Source organism: Tamandua tetradactyla, chromosome 6, assembly GCF_023851605.1.
Source record: "Tamandua tetradactyla isolate mTamTet1 chromosome 6, mTamTet1.pri, whole genome shotgun sequence".
In the NCBI taxonomy this organism is placed as follows: domain Eukaryota; kingdom Metazoa; phylum Chordata; class Mammalia; order Pilosa; family Myrmecophagidae; genus Tamandua; species Tamandua tetradactyla.
The window spans coordinates 72,089,478-72,110,059 of record NC_135332.1 but is presented as its reverse complement, the minus strand read 5'-3'; the positions used below and the strand labels follow the sequence as shown (position 1 = coordinate 72,110,059).

The following is a 20,582-nucleotide window of genomic DNA, read 5'->3' as shown; positions in this document are numbered from 1 at the left end:
GGCAGGAGGCGTTCCCCCAGCGCCACAGCACGCAGTGCGCTTTACCCGAGCCGTGCGTGTCCGTGCCCACGCAGACCATGGGTGTGCCATGTAGAGCAAACCCCGTTCCCTCCATTCCTTTCCTTCCTCCACGGAAAGAAAAGAAACCCGGCGAATCTGTTTACATTCCCGAAATGCCAGGATACATTGCGAGGATTGCATGTAGTGCCCAGAGTCGGAGACGGTATTCAGGATGACGCTTTCTTTCCGCGTCCTCTGGCTCCGCCAAGGGGGATGGTGGCCCCCGCCCCCCCGAGAAGAGGTGGACCAGCCTCCCGGACGCGGGGGAGGGCGGCCCGGCGCGCGGATGGACACACAGCCTGGCGGGCCCACCCGCGGGATCCACGGAGGCCGGCACGGCGGCGGCGGCGGGCCTGGGCTCGGGGCCCGGGAGGACTCGAGTCCCCGCGGTGGCGGCCGCGCGAGGGGCAGAAGGGCGAGGCGGCGCTTGCATCCAAGAACGCGCAGCGCAACTTCGGCATTTTCCTTCTTTCCTCCTCCTTCTTCGTAAAAGCAAAAGCTGTCATTTACCGGCCTCTTGGGTTCGCGGACAGTTCTCTCCTTGACCTCCACCTTCAGACTCCGCCAAAGCAGGAGCAGCGGCGGCGGAGGAGGCTCCGGACCACGCGACGCTCACCGGGTGCCGGCCTCGTGCCCCTCTTTTGGCTCGAAAGCACAAATCTGCCCGTCACCCCACCCCACCCCGTTCCCTCGGAGAACTGGTCCTGCGGCCACCCCGCCTTTAAAGGGCCAGCGAAGAGCTGACTTCCCGCTGCTGCTTCGTGGGGTGGGGGAGGGCGTGGGGATGGGGGCGTCGGGGCAGCCCTGCGTGCCCGACCAAGCACAGACTCGGGGCGACGGAAGCGGGGAGCCGGGGCTAGGGGTCTCGCGGGGAGGAGGGCTGGGCGGGGAACTCCGGCCTCGTCCTCCTGTCTGCACCCCCAGCTTCCACCTCCAGCTTCCCCGCCTCTCTCCTCTAGACTTTCTTGCCTTTAAAGGGAGAGAGAGAAAAGAGAGGAAAATGGTGTCATAAATGATTTGTTTGCTTTGGAATATCAAATTGCGCCTATAAAAAGAAGCCCCTGGAATGGGGATTTTTATCTGCTCACATTTGTAAAACTGGTATTTTAGACTTTGTATAAAGAAGCGCCGTTGACCGAGTGTATCTGCTTAAATGTCGACGCTATTTTCGGATGAAACTTAATTCAAGGGACATGTCTGTTACCAGGTGGACGGTAACTCGGGGACACGTGTCTGTACCTGGCCGCCTCCTTCCCTTCCCTTCCCTCCTTTGCTCCCACCTCCCTCCCTTCCTCGGGACCGCAGTTGCCCCTTCCCTCCGACCCTCCTCGTGGCACTCTGGTTCTGCTTTCGCAGCCCCTGCGTCCTGCAGTCTGTCCGTGGCCGTGCGTGTGTCTCCTTCTCTCCCTGTTGCGACGCAGACCTGGGGTGGGCTGGGGTGGGCTGGGCTGGGCCGGTGTGGCCACGTGGCGGTGAGTCCCGGCCCCCGGGCGGAATGTGCACCGGTTTGGGTTTAGATTTGTACAAATCTTTCATCGATCTCCGCCTCTGCTCAAGAGTGAAGCTTCGGTACTTATCTTCTGCGGTCGTGAATGTCTGTATCCAATAGTCGCCGCTTTTTATGTGTTTAAATATATACTTTGTAAATAGAGAATATTTCGGTTTTCTTTTTTCTTTCTTTCCTTTTTTTTGCTAGTGGAGGGAAGAGGCGCCCCGGGAGGAGAGGACCCTTCCTTGGTCTCTTACAAACCACTCCCACCCCCCACCCCGTTCTGGTTCCTCATCAATCTGGGATGGTTCCGCTTGCGAAGGCCCTCCCCAAAAAGGGGCGGGGAGATGGGGTCCCCACCTAGGAGAGGGAGAGAGGAGGGTTGGGAGAGAGCAGGGCCCCACCTTCCCCACCCTCCCCGGCAGAGGTCAGGGCTTTCTTCCCTGCCAGCTGCGCTCCTCTTGCACGCGGGGAGAACTCGGGGACCCTGGGGCGTGACCTAGGGGCTCCCCCTTTCCTCCCTCGGAAGCCAGTCCGAGCTCACCCCCGCTGGCTTCCTCCAGAGCGCCTCACCCCAGGCTCGAGGTCCCTGTTCCCCGACTCCCGCCCCCCACCCCAGTGGGCCGGGGTCTGCTCCTCCGGGCTATTGTGAAACCCGCCCCCCTAAATTCACCCAGCCTCGCCCGCGCTCCCCGAAACGCAGCGCCTATTGATTGAGGAATTGAATTCGCGGGTATTGCTAGGCAACTGCGTGCTGGGAGCCGGCGCACAGCGCACTGATGTGATTAGCGCACCCCAAGCTGTCGCGTCGCAGCCCTGCGCCCCCCCACCCCCACCCCCCACCCCTAGCAGACCAGCCCCTGCGGTCTCTTCGTCCCGCTCCTCTTGGGGCAACGGAACCTCAATGTAGAGCGGTTGGGGGGCGGGTGGGGAATCAAGGGGTTTATTGGCCTTTCCCACTCGCACACTTTGCTGCAGTCGGGCGGGGCCGCGAAGCCAGCCCAGTATGCCACCCGGAAGCCGTCGAATTAAACTCATTACCACGTCCCACAGCCCCCCGCGGGCGTCGCCCCGCCGGGAAGCCCCGAACCTGGCGCACCCGCAGAGTCCGAGGGGAGGACCGTGGGCCAGCGCGCCTCCTACCCTTGGCCAAGGAGACAGCAACTCTGCCTTTGGCGGTTCTCTCTCAGCCTCCTCCCGGTTCTGCGGCCTCCGTGGGAGGACCTGGGAGGGGGCGGTGGGTCACAGAGCAGTGAGTGCGCTTAGGCCATGAGGGGCCTGCGTCGCCAGCCGAGCCCAGTGGGGATCTGCAGCATGCCAGGGGTCCAAGGTCCAAGCCTGAGGCCTCCACTGCTGCACCCTCGTCCGGGATGGGCCGAGACCCTGCCCCCTTCTTAGGTCCGCTGACTACCACCGACCCCGGGCTTTGCACCGGGGAGTCCTCCCGCCGGTCTCCGTTTTCTGGGTGGATTATCTAGAAAGCGAATACCAGGCGTGGAGGCCGCGGCCAGCGCTTAAGCCTCCGGTCCAGCCGGCTCCCCGGAGACGCGCTGCAGCCGGCCCAGCGAGCCTCCGACGGCCCGAGGGCAAGGCCAACTCGTGAGGCCGCCGCCAGCGCGGAGCCTGACCCAGCACAGGCACTGGTTGAACTGGAATCTTTAAAGGTTCCTGTTAGGGAGTCGGAACGGATCCGTTTTTCTGTCCTTTTGATGCTCCTCGCGCACAGATCCCAGGCTAGGCCCTCCTGTTCTGGGAGAGGGAAACCCGGCGGAGAAAAGGCCGCCCCCAACCCTCGGGTGGGAGGGCCGTGGGAGGTCCTACTCTGATTTCCTCGTCTACCCGACGAGGCCCAGCCCAGAGGGGCCCCGAGACCGAGCTGCTTCTCTAGATGGAAGCAGCTCGGCAGTCGGCGGGGCTCCCCTCCTCCTCGGGTGGGAGGCAGCCGCCTGCAGCCTGGACACCGGGAGCAAGACCGTGGGCGGGAACAGAGGCTTTCTTCCCGAGGCTTGGGAGAAGGAGACGGCGGCCTCCGGGACGGCTGGGAGAGGCTGGAGCGCGGGCAGTGCGGCTGGGCGCCTCGCGGCAGCCGGGAACAGAAATGGGACTGCGCCCGGCGATTCCTGAGCGTCGGCCCTAACTTCGCGGGCCGCGCGCGCCCTCTAGAGGTGACGGCGGCCGCAGCCCCTCTGCCTGGCGCCCACCCCCTCTCGGATTTGTCGGAGGAAGGCGGGGGCTTCTGTGGGTGCGGACCGGCGCCACCTCCACCCACCTAGCCAAGGTCACCGCGGGAGTGGGCCGCGTGGGCGCCGCCTGGGCACCTTTACTGTGGCCGGGCCCTCGAGCAGGGGGGATAGAGGGCGAGCACGGAGATGTCCAGCCTCCCCGCCCTGGTTCAGGGAGCCAGGCTGCCCTTATCTCCAGCCTGGCACCCGGGGCTGGACCGCGGGCCGCAAGGCCACTCGGGGGTCGTCAGGCAGGGCAGGGAGGGGCCGGCTCCAGGCTCTCGGTGGGCCGGACCCCTTGGCAACTCAGTCGGTTCTTCGGGGCAGGCGGCGGATCAGGCGATCAGATCAGCAGGGCAGAAAGGAACAAAGGCCGTGAGGGCGAGGATCCCGCACCGGTCGGGTCTGGCGGAGGCTTGATATAAATGGGCTCTTGCCAAAGCCTGCAAAACGAGCGCTATGACAGCCCGCTCCTGCCTGGCAGTCCCCAACCTCTTCCTGCAGCAATCAGAAGCCAGGAGGGCAGGCCTGCTGAGCTCCTTCTGGCCAGCTTCTCCAAAACAAAACAGCTGGAGCCTCGGGAAAAGAAAACTGCAGAAGCTCCCTCTGCAAAAATCTGATGTTAAATTCGCCGGCCTTTTCTGGAGCGGGTAGAGCTGAGAGTTGCATTTCTGTTTGTAGTGGGAACCTCTTCCTGCGCTCATACACCCAGGCCCTCGTCCCAACTAGCCTTTCAGCTAATGGCCACTGATATCCAGGCACAACTTCCCTCTTCACTTCAAAGGAAGCCGATGCTTCCTGGTGGCTGAAATGTATGAATAAATTCAAGCCGGGTCCTGCAAACCTTACCAGACCTGGGAAGGTTATATAATAAGCAAATCATCTCTTTATTGGGAGCCCCTACTTGGTAATGCAGTAGCACCTGCTGGCTCCAAGCTGCTTGCACGTCCTAGCAACACACCCCCCAGGATTTTATAGCTGGGTCCTTTTCAAGTGTTACCACATGTGGTAAGTTCAAAGCGTTGAGTAGTTTCCTTATGTAGTAACTTTGGGGTGGGGTGGGAACTTGGTTTTGCTATGTTCTTAATTATCAGTTTCTGATAATCAAGTTTGTTTACTCTGCCCAGCAGCCATGTCTTTACCCACCGCAAGGGATCCAATTTGTTTGCTCTTTCTCGCTCAACTCAAGTTTTTAACCTGAGCACTACTGACATGTCAGGAAAGAGAATTTTTCGTGTCATGGGCATTCAGAGGTTTAGCAGCAATCCTGGCCTCAGCCACATAGATGTCCATAGCAGAACCCCTACCCCAACTTGGACTACCCAAAATGTCTCTAGATATTGACAAATGTCCTTTGGGGTCATTTGTCCATGGCTGAGAGCTACTGGTATAGAGAACTCACTGCTACAATAAACTCCATCTCTTCAGTTAGAAAACATCTTTTCATGAGAGTGGCTAAGACTTTCCTAAAGCCTCCAAATTTCCACCTCCCACATCAGTTCACTTGCAAGAAAGGCGAAGTGACAACAGTGTTGCATTTCCATGTATCCCTCACAGCCAGTACACCAGGGAGAAAAGTTTTTAAAAAATTTATTGATATACAAAGAGTTCTCCAAAACCAAGACAAAATTCTCCTGCACCATTCCTAATGTCTTTCACCTGTGAAATAAATTAACGCCAGTCTAAAAGAAACATCTGCAATTTGTGCTAATGTTAAAAAACTAAACAAACAAAAAATACACACACCCCTGGAAAATTTGCAGAAACATGAGATACAGTTGAGTAAAAATTTGCTCATCCAGGCATAGTCTCTTCCCTACTCTCTTCCCCCCAACCTCAGCAGGCATACTGGGGGAGGCATTTTCTCTAACTTGTTGGTCGTGACTGAATATGCTGTGCTCTCAACAAACGACCTTTTACGCTTTCCTTAACATATCTACTTTTGTTCCCCCCACCCCTTTTTTTATTTAAAGAAAGCAAACACCCATAGTTTTTAAAGCAATTAGAAGTGGCATACAGGATTTAACGACTTAGCTTTTTTTTTTTTTTTTTTTTTAATTAAAAAACACAAATGAGGCCAGCAATAGGCACTGGTCCAGAGTTGTCATCCACTCTTCCTTGAGGTCCCCATCCTCCCGAACCTCTGGGCCGAGCTTTCACTCATCAAGTCAGAATGAGCGTAACCAAAATAATGTATCTAAAAAAATACAAAATTCATATGAAAAGATGCAAAAATTCTGAGGAAGAGGCCAGACTGGCCACTTACTCCTATGCAATAGAGAAGCAAACAAAAAGAGATGATTAAATACCTACTCAATACACAATTGGTGATGGAGGATACTTAGGAAATGCTCAGGAACTGGGCAATGCCAAATCTTAAGTCAGATGTGTGCCTGACAGTTAGTCACACATGCACAATCATAGCAGCAAATAAAAATATAAAAAGTACTACCTTTATTTATTGGTAAACATAAATGACCAACTCTGAGCATCTGGTCCAACTCTTCAGGCTCTCACGCCTGCACACGTGTGCATACACACACACACACACGCACAGGCTTTTCAACATGAAACACTGGGCGTTACAGCACCAAGGAGAAAACAGCAAGAAGGCAAAATGGCTAGGGGCAAGGGGTTTGCAGCTTCAGGCTTTGGGATTGAAGTAACTGATAAACAGAAAGGCACCAAGTTGGGATTTGGAGACCTGGCTCCTGGGGTTAGACACCCCATTTCTCCAACAACCCCAAGGGCTTGGAGGGGAGGACTTCCATGGACCTGGGGGCCTCAAAGAGCTTCACAACTTGGAGTGTCAAGTCCTTTGAGAGGAGCACAGGTCAAATGAGCCCCTTTGGTCACACCAAGGGGTTGGGCAGGGGTCTAGAGCCAGCAGCCTGACTTTGCAGGGGCTGCATTCTTCACAGGCTTTGTGATGGGCTGCGACCTCACTACCCACCCACCCCTCTGCCCCGAGGCCAGTCTGCCCCTCCCTGCCCACTTCCCAGTTTGGCTCAACAGGACTTCTAGCTCTCCAAGGTAAGTTCATCACTGCTGGATGATGTAGCCCTGGCCACCTGCGGATAGCCCTTCCAGAAAGCTCTCAAGGCAGCCATGGAAACCGGTCTGTCCTCAAAGGCACACTGTTGAATTCAATTTGGCTACACAATGGCCATCTCTTCCTATTTGGCATGGAGGGTGAGGTATTGGGGTGGCTTGCAGCCTGCCCTTCTGACAGCAGGGCCCATTATCCAAGTCTGGGCTGGTTTGGGTAAAGGGAACCCTTCTCTGCCATCAAGGTTGTTCTGAGATCAAGGAAGAACCCACAGCTACTGGCAGGTTCTAACCAAGAGCTGAAACAGGAATAGCTGGGCCTTCCTCACACACCATCTTTTTGGCATTACAAAGACTCTACAGCTCAACTGCCTCCCAGCCCACCAGCTAAACATTCCTGCTCCATGTTGACTTCTGAAAAAAGCCCCAAGAATTCTGATACAGGGTGGGAATCACACAGGCAGCTCCAAGAGACTTTGCTGTCCCTGGGAAATGGCATCCAAGCAGGGCCCCAGTCTGCAGTATCCACTGACCTGGGAAGGGTTGGGAATGGGGATCCCTCAAGGACAGCAAGTTTGGCCTTTTGGGGTCTTGCACAATCCAAGATAACCCCTCCCGCTGCTCAGATTTGTCCCGCTTCCCCAAATGGTAGAGACATTGCCTCCTGACCAGTGACAGAGCAGAACACAGAAACCCCAAATGTGGGGAGGATTGTCAGGGCAGGTGGCACCTAGGTGTCACCCACATTGGTGGCTCTGGGCAGGCTGTCAGAGACCTACTGGCAGCAGCTGTCTGCACCCCCATTTCCCTGTGGCTCCTGGGGAGGCCTAAGTTGATCCTTTGCTCCCAGAAGAGAAATCACAGCAGGGAGGGTGACTCTAGGCTTGCCAAGGGCCTCCCACTTCTCTCCCTGGACCAGCACTCCAGGCCCACCTCCTCCCCTTTCCCTTGGTTTCTTACTCCCCAAGAGTTGAAGCAGCTGTAGAATTCTCCAGAACTCCGATGGACACTCTGGTGGCTCCTGGGCAGGGGTGTGGGGTCTGGATTTGGGGCGTGCAAGGGGCCCAGGGTTACTTCTCCCTGTAACATGGGCAGCAGGGGTGACAGCCTGCCCTTTGTCCCCCCAAACCTGGGAAGGCCTTCAGGTGACAGTAAGCTCTGGGAACAGACCCCTTTCCCACCCCATACTAATCTTTTGAGCCAACACGTGAGGGCTGTAGGTTAAACAGAATGGGGTCAGACGGTCTCAAGGTCCTCTCCAGGGTTTTCTGGTCAACTCCCTGGACAACTGCCAGGGCCTGCCCTTTGACCTGGAGGCCTCAGTGACCAGACACAGTCCCTGACCCACCTGCCCGGGCCCAGGCACTGCTTGGAAGGGAAGTGGTCTGGCCAGTGAGGCTCCTTCCTAACCCCACATCCTATACAAAGTCCTTGTCTCACTGCCAGAGCAGGATCAGCTCCACTGGCCTAGAAGCACCTTTGCCCTCGGAAATTGGGAGGAAAGTCCACTGTTCTAGCAGGCGGGCCAATTCAAATGGGCTTGCTCCAAGCTGGGACCTGCAGTTACTGAGACAGTCAGCTTGAGCCAACAGGCCACCGAGTCTTCCCGAAGGGAGCCGGGAAAGCCACACAGGACCCAGAGAGGTAGAACCTGGGGAAGGCTAGGTGCCGGCCGGCAAGGCTGGGAGGTGGGTCCCTGCGCTGAAGTTTCAGAGCAGGAAAGGGCATGAGGGGCAGGTCCCCTACAAGCCTGCCCATCACAAAGGAGACCGCCCAGCTCTGCAGACCTCACCCCCAGCAGCCCCGTCAGTAGGGTCTCAGGCTGAAGAAGCCCACGCTGGTGGGTGACTCCTTCACTGTCACTGTGATGAGGTTGGCGGTGACATCGGTGACAAAAACCTGCTCGATGAGGCTGCGGGTTGGCTTCCAGTCCTGGCTGGTCTGGACGGACACTGAGAGGCTCTGCCCAGTGCTCGGGAGCAAGGCTGAGTCAGGATCCGAGTCGGAGCTGCTGTTCTCCTCCCCGGTGCTCAACTCGGACAGCGCGGCCACCTGGCGGGCTTCTCCCGAGGCCGCGTGGGCCTCCTGCCCGCCCCCGCCGGGGGCCGCGCTGCCCTTGACACAGTCCCTCTTGCCCAGAGCGGTGGGCAGAGATGTCACCCTGGAGACCAGCTTCTCACTCTTGCTGGCATCGGGGGGCACACTGGGGGTCCCCCCGGTGCCCTTCCCAGCAGAAGGGATGGCCTTGGCGTTTATGGCCTGGCGGGCGAGCATGCCAACCCCGGCCGTGCCATTCTTGATACTCTGTAAGTCCAACACCTGCAGGCTCAGCTCCTGGCTGGGAACTGGCGGGGGGCACAGGCAGCCGGCAGGGACCCTGCTGCCTCCAAGCATGTGGGGCGCCCCCCCTGTGCTCCCGGCTTTCGGCTCTGTAGCTCCGCCACCAGGAGCCTTGGAGACTTTGCTTCCTGGGGCGTTTGTCCCCAGCTCCCCCTTCTGCGTCCTCACTTTCAGGTCCAGCCCAAGGCTGCACTTGGGGGCGGCCGGGCCCTTGAGAGCCAGCCTGCTGGTGGCCTCGGCCTGGCCCTGGGTCACCCGGTTCATGTAGTGCACGATGGAGCTCTGCCAGCTGATGCCGCCGCGGGCTGGGCTGCTCGCCATGCCCTTCATCAGGCTGGCCAGGCTCTCCGGGGTGGCCACGCTGCCGGGGCCGCCGCACGTCTCCTTGGCATGGGCCTTCAGGGCTGCCAGGCCCGCCACGGGGGCGCTGAGTGGAGGGGGCAGCTTGCCGGCGGGCGCCGCCAGGTCCTTCCGGGCCGTCTTGAGCACCTTGTCCAGGTTCCCGGGTCTGCGGGCAGCCTTCTGCTCCGGGGGCAGCGGCTTGCGGCCCCGCTTCTTCCGGACCGGGTCCTTCGGCTCGGGCTTGGCCACCAGGATCTGCGCCTTCTTCTGGGGCACTGGGTGGGTCTCGCGGCCCCGGGGGCCCCTCTTGGCATCCAGGTCGCTGTCATCGTCTTCGTCAGACGAGGAAGAGGACGATGTGGAGGAAGAGGAGGAGCTGCTAGATTTGGATTTGGAGGGTACATCGGGTTCCTGGAAAGACAAAAAGAAAGAGTGTCACCGCCTCTTCCAGTGCCAGCTGCCCATGGCACCGGGTTCTTCCTAAGAAGCTCCGGATGCCAGAAGCCAGTAACTCCAGTGGCTTCTAGAACACAGGGCGGCCAGGAAGACATTAGCTTCTAAGGGTTACAAGGCTCTCTATGAGCTTATATGGAATGCAACATCAAAGGTCGAGAAGGAAAAGGAAAGACAGACAGAGACAAAGACACAGCATAAATCCCATATACCATCAGCTTTAGGAAGACATACATTTAGTTCCAAGCTCTCCAGCAGACGCCTCGAAAAGGGAAATCCAGAGTTGCACAAAGTCCATGTCTCTCAAGGTTAAGAGCCGAAGGAATGAACATGCATGCGGGTTTTGGGATGCAATGAGTGGGGGGACTTTGCCTTCTTGTCTCAACCTCCCCAATTCCAAAGCCCACACCCTTGGGAGCCTTCTGTGACACGGGCAAAGAAGCCACAACAGCCTTACCCCAAACGCTAAACAGGCACACCCCCGGCCTCTCAGGCCCCTTGGGTGCCAACTGGATCAGAACTTTAGAAGGCGCGTTTTCGGGAGTCTGGACCAATGCTGGGTTCCCTGCCCCAAGGCTCTCCTGACTTGAGTCAAGGGTGGGTCGGATCAAGCCTGGAGGTCCTCGTGGCCCTGTGCCCCCAGCCTCTTTATGTCCCCAATGAATCCCTGAACCACAGGGCTGCCTGGTAACACCTTTAAACACAAAGGTTCTACTTAAATAAAACTCCCACCTCACACGGACTTAGCAGGAAGCCCTGGCTACCCTAGTCAAAAGGAGATTTAGAAGGAAAAAGGAAGTCTGGTCCACACCAGCGAGTTAGACTTGAAGGCAGAGAATCTCACGGCCTCCTGGAAAGGGTGGCTTTTGTGAGAGGTGATGGAGCTCTTGGCCCCAGTGGGTGGCTTCAGGATCCCGAGGCACCAAGGGGGACAAATTTCCGGGGAGTGTCCTTGGGAAAGGACCCAAGAGCACAGCCAGGACAGCGGCCAAAACCTCACCCTGTCTCCGGATGGAGAGAGGGAGGGGGAGGAGAAGGGGAGTGCACCTGCGCGTGGGTCCGTCTCCCCCACATACCCCTGTGGTTGCATCAGCCTGACTTCTCCCCTGTCCCCTTCCAAACTCATTCCTTTGGGATCCCCAGCTATACTGGCAGCTCCACATAGCCAAAGCTGTGGGCAGGTCCAGAGCTGCGTGGTACCCTGCCACAGGCCTGGAATAGGCCCAGTTAGTGGCATTTGCTCGGTCAACCTGTAAGCACCTACTGTGTATACACTTGTCCTTTTTGGTCCCTATTAAGCCAGCAGGCATGTGTGTGTACATTTGAGAAAGTATAAGCACTGGCCAAATCTGCTCTGCCATCCAGTGCCATCCAGTGGAACAAAGACTGGCCATCAATGCCACAGGAGACCCCCTCCAGAGTGGCTTCGTGGGTCCTGGGGTGGGGTGGGGGCGAGGGGTAGACAAGACCAGGAGCTCTGCAGCTGGCTGGTGACTCCCTCCGGCAGAGGCCTGGCGTGGCAGCCAGTCCCTGGGCCAGCAGCAGATTCTGCAGAAGTAAATCCCCCCTCTTCCAGAAAGCCCTGGAACCTTCCTCCAGCTCCCGCTCTGGCTCCCAGGTAAGCAGCTACCCACCTTGAGCTTGGAGCGCCGGCTACAGGAGGCCATCACGGTGTGCTTCCTCGGCCGGCCCCTTGGCCTCTTGCCTCTCTTTCGGTTCTGTGCTTCCTTCTCGTGCTCCCTGAAGATAATCACGGGTCAGGATGGGGTCCCCTGTGCAGCCCCTCCCTCCTGCCACACGGCTCCCATTATTACCAGATACACTGCAGAAACATACCTGAATTCACATGGCAAAAAAGCCCATTGTGTGCAACATGGGTTGACACTACTTTCACATCCATCCCTTTAAAGACAAGGTCTAAGAAATTCAAGCCACGCGGGAAAACGTACAGTTCTCAGTTTCCTCCCACCCCTCTAAAACCACCAGGGGCTAATTTCTGGCCACTTTCTGCAGGCAGAATGCTTTGTGGAAACTCTAGAATGCCACGAGTAAAAGAAGCCTTTTGGTCACGTGGCCCAATCTCTCTATTTCAAGCATGAGAAGACAGCGCAGGGGAGTGTGGGAACATCCCCCCAGGCTCTGCCTCTCTACTGCTGCCACAAAACCTTTACCTGGTCCTCGGAGCACCAGTGGAACCAATGCCTTGTTTCCTTTCTGCCCTATGATTTCTCCAGACCCAGTGCCTCTGGCTCCCAGTTCTCTCCCCAACCTTTTCTTTTTAATTTTTTTTTTTTTTTAAATATGTTTCTAAACTCTGCTCCTGATAGAGGTAATGAAGGCATAAAATTCCAAAGCAGCTAGGGCTTGTGGCTGGTGCTACCGGCAGTACCCCTTTAGCCCGTGATTCGGGGCCATGAGGCAAGAGAGCCACCTCCGGCCCCTGGGGGAAGCAGATGTATCTGGAGAAGTTTCCTGGCAATTAAAGCATGCAAACACCCTCTCACTGGGGGCTGCCAAGAGATCTCCAAGGATCCAATTAGCACAGCGCAAGCAGCCTTGGCCTCGACTTGCTGTCTCCGGAAGGAGGCCAGTGGACAAGCTCACAGGTCTCGTCTGACATCACCCTAGATACCTGTGCTCGAACCTGCCACCCTCCCTCCTGTCTGAGGACCACACCCTGCATGCCATGCATGCTCTGAGATCCATCATTTGGTGAGATGGGAGAAAATGGATCATTGATCTTCCTGGATTTTCTTCTTCCATGAGGTAACTCACACTGTCCCAGGGTTTGATGTAAACTCTCACATTTCTCAGGCATTTCCTAACCCAAGTGCTTGATGTTCCGCTATAACCCCAAACAAATTTTTTTTCTTTTTTGCTTTCAGGTCAGCATCCTCTCCCCTCCTCCTAGTTATGAGACCACCTGGCAGAGAAATGTACCAGCTAGTGAGATTTGTAACATCAACGCCCCAAACTCCCCATTCCCAGACTTACAGGAGCAGAACTAAAAAGCAGACAGTGAGGCTGCTGGCCAGGTTTTCTAAGCATCCCTAGGCAGGCACAGGCTTACCTCATTTTCTTTCCCCAAGATTCACTACCAAAATCCAGCTTTATTTATCTCCCTTTATCAGGGCCCCTCCAAGAAGGTCCCAAATGTCCAGCTACAGCCTAGGGGTGTAGGGGGACAGCATAGCTTAACCACGCTGCCAGATTGACCCCAGCTGGGAATATTTTGAGCAACAAATGTGTGACCAACAAAAGGGCAGGGCTGATGCTACTACCCACCCCTTGCTAACCTCAGCTGGCCACATGCCACACTCCAGCTCTCACTACCATTTCAGAGGATCTTTGACCCCAAGTTTCCTACCTAAAAATAGAAATGACACCTAGAAATAGAGGCACACTCGGCCTCCCCTGGTGCTCACGTGATTCTATCTCTTATGCATCCAGCGGAAAAGAAATATCCTGTTCTTGGTACGTCAGAATGTAAGACCCCACGCGGTGCCACACTCCTGCTCCCTCCGGGGGCCATCTCTTGTGCTGGGACCTGCATCCTGATTTTCCTTGGTGCTGTTTGCAAATTATTCAACAGAAAAGGACAAGGGAGAAGCCAAAACCTTTTAGGAAGAAATTGAGGAGCTCATTTTTGCAAGTCAAGACCCAAAACACACTCAGAGAACCTTCAGGGCAGGTCACTGTGGGGCTGCAGTGGGATTGGGGGTTGACTTCAGACCTCATAGGGAGCCATGGAGATGGCACTAGAGGCCCCTGGTGACAGCCTAGCGATAGAGCACAGCCCAGGACCCCTAGACAAGCAGTGGGGCTGCACTGTGGGACCGAGTGGCCACCGTCCCCCCGGGCAACCCGCCCCAACTGCCCACCCGTGTGCGCTCACTTCTTCTGGAAGGCCAGGAGCAGCCTTGGGTCCAGGATATTCTCCTCCGGCTCCCAGCTGTTGTGTCTGAAAAAAGCAAAGTGGGGCAGGGGGAGGGGGGCAGTGTAAAATACCAGGCAGTGACAGGGCCATTTTAGAAAGGAGCTGGAGGAGGGTGGCTGCCCTGCCCACCCACCCACCCCTAGGCCTGGCTGGTGGCAAGGGCAATGGGGCATGCAGGCAAAGCAGGAGGAAAGTCCAAACCCACATCCAAAATGAACTCCTACAGGCTGGAGCCCTTGCGGCCAGTATCCTAACCACAAACCCACCCAATTAAAGCATGGCCAAACAAGGAGTCCCGGGTCTCACTAGGGAGGAAAACAAATCCCAATAAAATGTAAAGTCGCAGAGAGGGAATCACCCAAACCCTGGTCCGGTGCCAACAAGGGAAGGCCAGGCTACGTCCAGGAGGCAGGGAGGGGGAAGAGGCTGAGGGGCACAGAAACCACAGTTGGAGATTAAGAACAACGAGGCTCCAACACTAGTGAGTGCGGTCGAGGGTCCGGGAGGGGAGGGGAGGGGAGAGGAAAGGAAAAGCACAGAAAGAAAATCGGGATCGGAAAGAAAGGAAAAACGGATCAGGGGAGCAGCTGTAAACAGAAAGAGCCCCTTCCGGGGATGCCAAACTCCCTCCCTTCCATTAAAAGGAAAGCAAGAAAAAAAAAGAACCCCAACAAGCATCAATAGAAAGCTCAGGTTACAGCTGGGGAAATATGGGCAGTGGGGGGGAAGGGGGAAAAGCGCCCGCGCCTCCCACCCAGCCTGGCCGGACCCGGGAGGGGGGAGCATGCAACAAATGGGCGCGGGAGGAGCGCGCGCGAGCGCAGGCGGGAGCCGGCCCGGCCCGCGGAAGGGGGATCCAGAGGGGGTATCCGGGGCGGGAAGTCTCGAGCCTCGCACCCCGCGGGCTTGTAAACAAAGGGCAGCCTCGGACTGGGCTCGGGGGCGGCGCGGGACGAGCCGGAGCAGCCCGCGGGGACCCGGCGAACTTCCCGCCCTCACTCGGGCCCTCCGCGTCCTCGCCGCCCCGACGGCGCAGGCCCAGGGTCCCCACGCCGTCCCCCTCCCTCGGGCCCGAGGCGGCGCGGGCGGGAAGCCGAGCCCGCATTGTTCGGGACTCACTTGGAAGACCAGCCGCGCCACTTCACCAGGTACTCCAGCTTCCCCTGCAAGGAGAGAAGAGGGGGCGCGTGAGCCGGGGGCGGCCGCGGGGCACCGGCGGCGCGGGGAGCGGCCCGGGACGCACGCACCTTGCGCAGCCGCTTGCTCAGGATGCACTCGGCAGCGAAGACCTGCTCGCCGACGCTGCTCAGCTCCTCCATGCTGCCGCGCGCTCCCGCCCGCGGAGCCCGCCCGCCAGCTCCCCGCCGCCGCCGCCGCCGCCCCGCACACAAAGCACCGCCCCCTGCGCGCGCGGCCCCGCCGGCGCACGCGCAGCGCCGTCGTCCCCGCCCCGGCCCGCGCCCCGCCCACTCGGGGGCTGCCAAAATCCGGCGCGGACCAATGAGCGCGCGGGGCCGCGGGCGGGGCGGGGCGGGGACGCATTGTTCGTGGCCTCGGCCTCGCGCGCGGGGCGGGGCTCCCGGGTCCTCCGGTGCGGGCGGGGACCGTCTTCTGCCGCGTCGCGCGTGGGGAGGTAGCCCGCTGGCTCCCGCGACGGTCCGGGGCGCTCCCGGCCTCATACTCCACTTTGTTTTCCGGGCAGAGAGGCGGGGTTGTGGCCGAGGGGGCGAAGTCGGGGGCGGACGGCGGCTCTCCCAACCCCCCCCACCCCACCCCCACCTGCTGCCCGCGCCGGGCCGCCCCCGGGCGCGGAGCCCCAGCCCGCCCTCTGGCCTTTTGAACTTGGTTTCCTTGGTCCGGGGGGAGTCGCCCTATTTTGTTTGGCACAAAAACTAGACGGGGCGGGGGATGGGCAAGAAACGGAAGACGAGGTACGGGGTGGGGGGTGGGGGCGCGACAAGAAAGGACCGGCCCTGACTCCCGCCGACTCCTGCCCCCTCCCGCCCCAATGACCAGAGAGCAAAATGAGCTGTAATAGCTGGGAAGGCGAGCCCGTCCGAGAAAGAAACTTTTAAGAACTCAGTAAGAACTGAGGAAGCGAGGAAACCGTAAGCCCCCACCTGTGCAGAGGGAAGCTATAAATTGCACCTTTAAAAAAATCTGCTTCATGATTTTGATGAGCTGCTTTGGGAGGGTGCCACGCTGAAGAGGTGTTTCCAACCCAGGACTCAGTAATTAGTGTACCCAGGAGGCTTTGACAACTAAAGTGTCCGTTGGGGTCAATGGCTGAAAAGATTGGACCACGTAACGAAAGTGGGGTGGCCCCCACCCGCCGGGTGGTCATCGTTGCCCGGCTGCCCTTTGCAGCTCACTTACGTGGTGTTGAGGTCAGTAAGGTCTGGAGTCGGGAAAAAATCAAACAGGCAATTAAAGAAGACGTATTAGCCTTAACTTTATTCATTAGGCTTAAATCAATATGATTTACCTTAATGAAAATGCATTTTCTGGTTTTGTGTTTCTCCTTGGAACATAGCTGCAAAGCACTCTCTGTTATACTAATCAAAAAGTCATTTCTCCTTGCTGGGGACTGTCGAAATGCAGTTTTGATCATTAAAGCCGTATTTATAAAGGATTCTGCAGGAGAAGTGTATTATATTTGTAAAGGGAAGTCCTACTGTAAAAAATGCTCACGGGCGGGCACCCATCTTTCAATTTGTGGCATAGCCTTCTGTTTATTTGGTTAAATAAGTTGTTTTTGCTTGATATCCTTGAAAGAGCTTGGGTAACATTTGCAAACTCAGAGATTATTTACAGAGGAAGCCAGAAAAGAAAAACTTGCTTGAGGGATGGATGATTGCCCACATTGTGAGAACCCCAGATCTGAGGTGAAGCAGGCTGATCCGGCGGGGTGAGGGCGCTGCATACAACCCTCTCCATCTTGTGGAGTCAGGCAGGAAATTACGAAGGTGGGAGCAAAGGCTATTTATTGTCATCCCACAAATAGCTGAGCCAGTTTTAACTCAACGTTTTCCTGCAGAATTTGTCTTGGGTGTGAGATTTTACCGCGGGATACTTGGATTTCAAAGATAATGTGTGAAAAGAAAGCTTAAAGAAGGGGAATTCTATCTTTCCCCACGAAATAAATTTGTCTAGAATTTGATACTAACACGTTGAAAAAAATCAGTTTCCTGGAAGGTTTAACATTGGTTGGATGAGATAATATTGAGATAATTTATTTGGAGAAACAGGACAGATTTACTAGAATGAAAGCATCAGATTCATAGGGGGGGCGATGCTCCCCAAAGTATGTGACGTGTTCCCCTAAAACAAAGCTGGAAAGGAGCAGGAGGAGGAGTCATATTCACCCAGCTGTGCCAAAGCCTGGCTTCCCGAAGGTACCTTCTGCCTTCTGTTTTGACTGTTCTATTTTAAGAATCACTCAGATAAGTTAGAACTATTTAATTTTATCACTCACTCAATTACTTTATCACCAACTATCGTCTGGGCACTTCCAGATGCAAGAGTCTAAGGCAGCGCAATTTGTAGAACTTTCCCAGGGGGTAGAAATGTCTTGTATCTGTTCCTTTCAATACTGCAGCCACTAGCCGTGGGTGACTTTGGCGCCCTTGGAATGTGATTCATGCAACTGAGGAATTGCATGTTTAATTTTATTTAATGTTCAATAATTTAGATTTGAATAGTCGTGTGTAGCTAAGGGCTGGGTACTGGGCAATGCAGGTCTGTAGGAATCGAGGAATTTACTTTAAACTGCCTTTTAAGTGAGAGCGATGCAGTTACTTAAATTATTCCTGGAACCTGCATAGTTTACCTGCACCCCCATTTGTGCTTAATTATATACAAGAATGTTTAAAGCAAATACAGAAAGATGTTTAAAATACCAGAATAAGAATATTATTCTTACACATTAAGTAGATATCACCTTGTTAGTCGAGATGTAGTGGAGAGGCTGGAGGGAATTGCCTGAAAATGCAGAGCTGTGTTCCGGTAGCCATGTTTCTTGAGGGTGATTGAACAATGATATAGCTTTCACAATGAGACTCTGCGAATGTGAAAACCTTGTGTCTGATGCTCCTTTTATCTACCATATCAACAAAAGAGTAGAACATATAGAATAAAAATAAATAGTAGGGGAAACAAATGTTAAAATAAATTTAGTAGATTGAAAAGCTAGTGATCAATGAAATGAAGGGGTAAGGGGTAGAGTATATATAATTTTTTTTCTGTTTTCGTTTTCTGTTGTCTTTTTATTTCTTTTTCTGAATTGATGCAAATGTTCTAAGAAATGATCATGATGATGAATATGCAACTATGTGATGATATTGTGAATTATTGATTATATATGTAGAACGGAAAAAAAAATCAAACTGGTGAGATGTACTTAAAAAAAAACCAGTATAAAGGAGTATATTCAGAGAATAAATAATTTGTTTAATATCAGTTTCTTTTTCCCCCTGTGCAAATGACAAAGCCAGTGACAAATGCTAACTCATTAACGTTTGAAATGATGAATTTTTTCATACTCATGTGGATGGAAAAGCAAAGAAGCAGAGAGAGGGAATGACCTGGCAGCTTAGATTCGCGCCAGCGGAAAAGCTGGGGATTCGAGACCCATCCAGAGACCCTGAATCTGTCAACTCCAGCAGTTAGACTTGTATAACTTTAGTGACATCTCTCAAAAACAGTTTCATAGCAGCTCATAGTTTATCCAAAAATGCCGTCTCACTTCAGCAATCAGAGAAAGCTGGCTACAGAGAAACTGGCCTTGTCTACACAGGACAGGCTCAGTTCCCAACGGCCCACAGGAGATACACTCAGGATATAAAATCCGGTGTGGTATTCAATATTTAATGTAAAGCTCTGTGCCCCCTCCTCTGCAGAGCCCCTCCACATTTGCAAGCCTGAAGTGTGACTGTCAGCCTAGAAGGTTGCGTGCGGCTGTTTCTGTATATGTAGTGGGTAAATATTACATGTACACGTCACGGTGTTTACACATCAGAACTCAAGTAAAAATAAGCAGTTACAGAACTTGCAGGGATTCTCAAACTTCTGGGCACATGGCACTGATGTCGGCCCTGGGGCCCAGACCCGTGGCAACCCCAGAGGCCTGAAAGCCCTTGAGGAAGCTCTGCAGCTCATGCCGTTGAGAAGAGTACCTGGCGGAGGGCTGCTGGTCAAAGCCCTGGTCGATTGGAAAGGAAATTGAATCCTGAACTGCTTCCCATCCACAGTCTTTGGAGCCTGGCCCTGCCACTTGCAGCGCTGGCCCGGCGGGGATGCAGGGGTGGCAGTGGAGGCAGTGCAGCCAGCAGCACACAGTAGGTCTGCCAAGGCTGCAGGGGATGCTGGGAAGAGAAGGTGGCGGGAGCAGCAGCTGCTGGAACCTGAGGCCCCCTCTTGCTGCCTTGCCCACTGCACTGCCCCTAAAGACCGGCACAGGCTGAGACCTCCTGCATCCTGGGGGCGGGAGGGGGTCAGGTTAAGGACAGTTGTAGGAGATGGGACATGGAATGTTAACCATGGTGTGGGTTTGGAGCCATTGGAGGAGAACTCTGCCGCCGATGGCTTTTATTTGAAGGGGCACCGCGTATTAATTCTGCAATCATATCAGTCCCTGATTCCAGTTTCTTCCTATAAAAAATTGTGTGGCAGGGAACATCTCCATGTTTGCACATGCACAATGTGGACGTGCCCGTTTCCCAGCCTTGCAAAGATGCTGCATTAGGGTGGTCGTGCCCCTGCATCGGGGCAGCTCCTGCCACGTGGGCCTTGAGGATCTGCTCCCATTCCCAGGCTGCCTGGGGTCGCCTCTGCCCTCCATGCTCCGGCTCTCAGCAGCTGTGGTAGTGACCACTCATTCCGGGGCATCTTGGCACACACCTCGTGCTCAGCTGGGCTGCGCGGTGTCCCGTCACAAATGAATCACGGCTGTTCCATGTCCCACATGGGCTCTTTTCAAGACCTTTGCCTGGAGAGAAATTGTTACAGTGTAGGGCTGTTTTATGGGGGCCACTTTCAGTGTGAAATATGTTAGGTTCAAGATTTTAAAAATGACCTTTAGGTATTAAGGCCCCCATCGAGGGGGATAAGGTATCAATGGCTGAGAGAGCTCATATAGCATCGAGAGGCTACTCTGGAGGCTACTCATACTCGAGCTTCAGCTAGATCTTGCTATTTATCGTGGTTTGTCAACCTCCAACCAGAACTATTCCTTCCAACCCTATAGAACACCTAAAACTGTATCTGAGATGCTACAAAGGTTCTAGGCACTAGGGTAACCTTCCAGAAACCTACGCCCTCCAGTTGGGTTCCTAGTCCAGATAAATCCTGAAACCCAAAGGTGCCAGCCTCTCCAGAGCATCAACGAGTTCCATCCCCCTATCCAATATTACCGACAGCCCTTTCCAGCATAAAAAAGTTAGAATGGGCGTAGCCCAAATACCCCTAAAGAGTGGGAGAAAGATCAAAAGAGAAGGAGGAGTTGTAACAGAGAAGATAGAATTTAACAAATGAGTGTGATTGCTGAATTATTATATTGATATTTCTTTTAAGTCTCCAGTGTCTTGGGTCAGCTAGAAGGAAAAACCTGAAATTGTAGGATGGTAACCCATACCGAACTCTGAAATCTGTTCTTCAACTAATTGTCGCGATGTGCTTTGACATTTATTGCTTT

General features: G+C 55.1%; 1 protein-coding gene across 1 annotated transcript; it reads right to left on the bottom strand.

Moving 5' to 3' along the window:
- Positions 1 to 5,344: 5,344 nt before the first annotated feature.
- CBX2 (chromobox 2) lies at positions 5,345 to 15,244 on the bottom strand. The gene is made up of 5 exons (XM_077166150.1): positions 15,139 to 15,244; positions 15,011 to 15,054; positions 13,850 to 13,915; positions 11,589 to 11,694; positions 5,345 to 9,912 (listed from the first exon to the last, which is right to left on the bottom strand). The coding sequence occupies exons 1-5, from the start codon at positions 15,208 to 15,210 to the stop codon at positions 8,626 to 8,628; spliced, it is 1,575 nt and encodes a 524-aa protein (XP_077022265.1). The 5' UTR covers positions 15,211 to 15,244; the 3' UTR covers positions 5,345 to 8,625.
- Between the last annotated feature and the right edge of the window lie 5,338 nt (positions 15,245 to 20,582).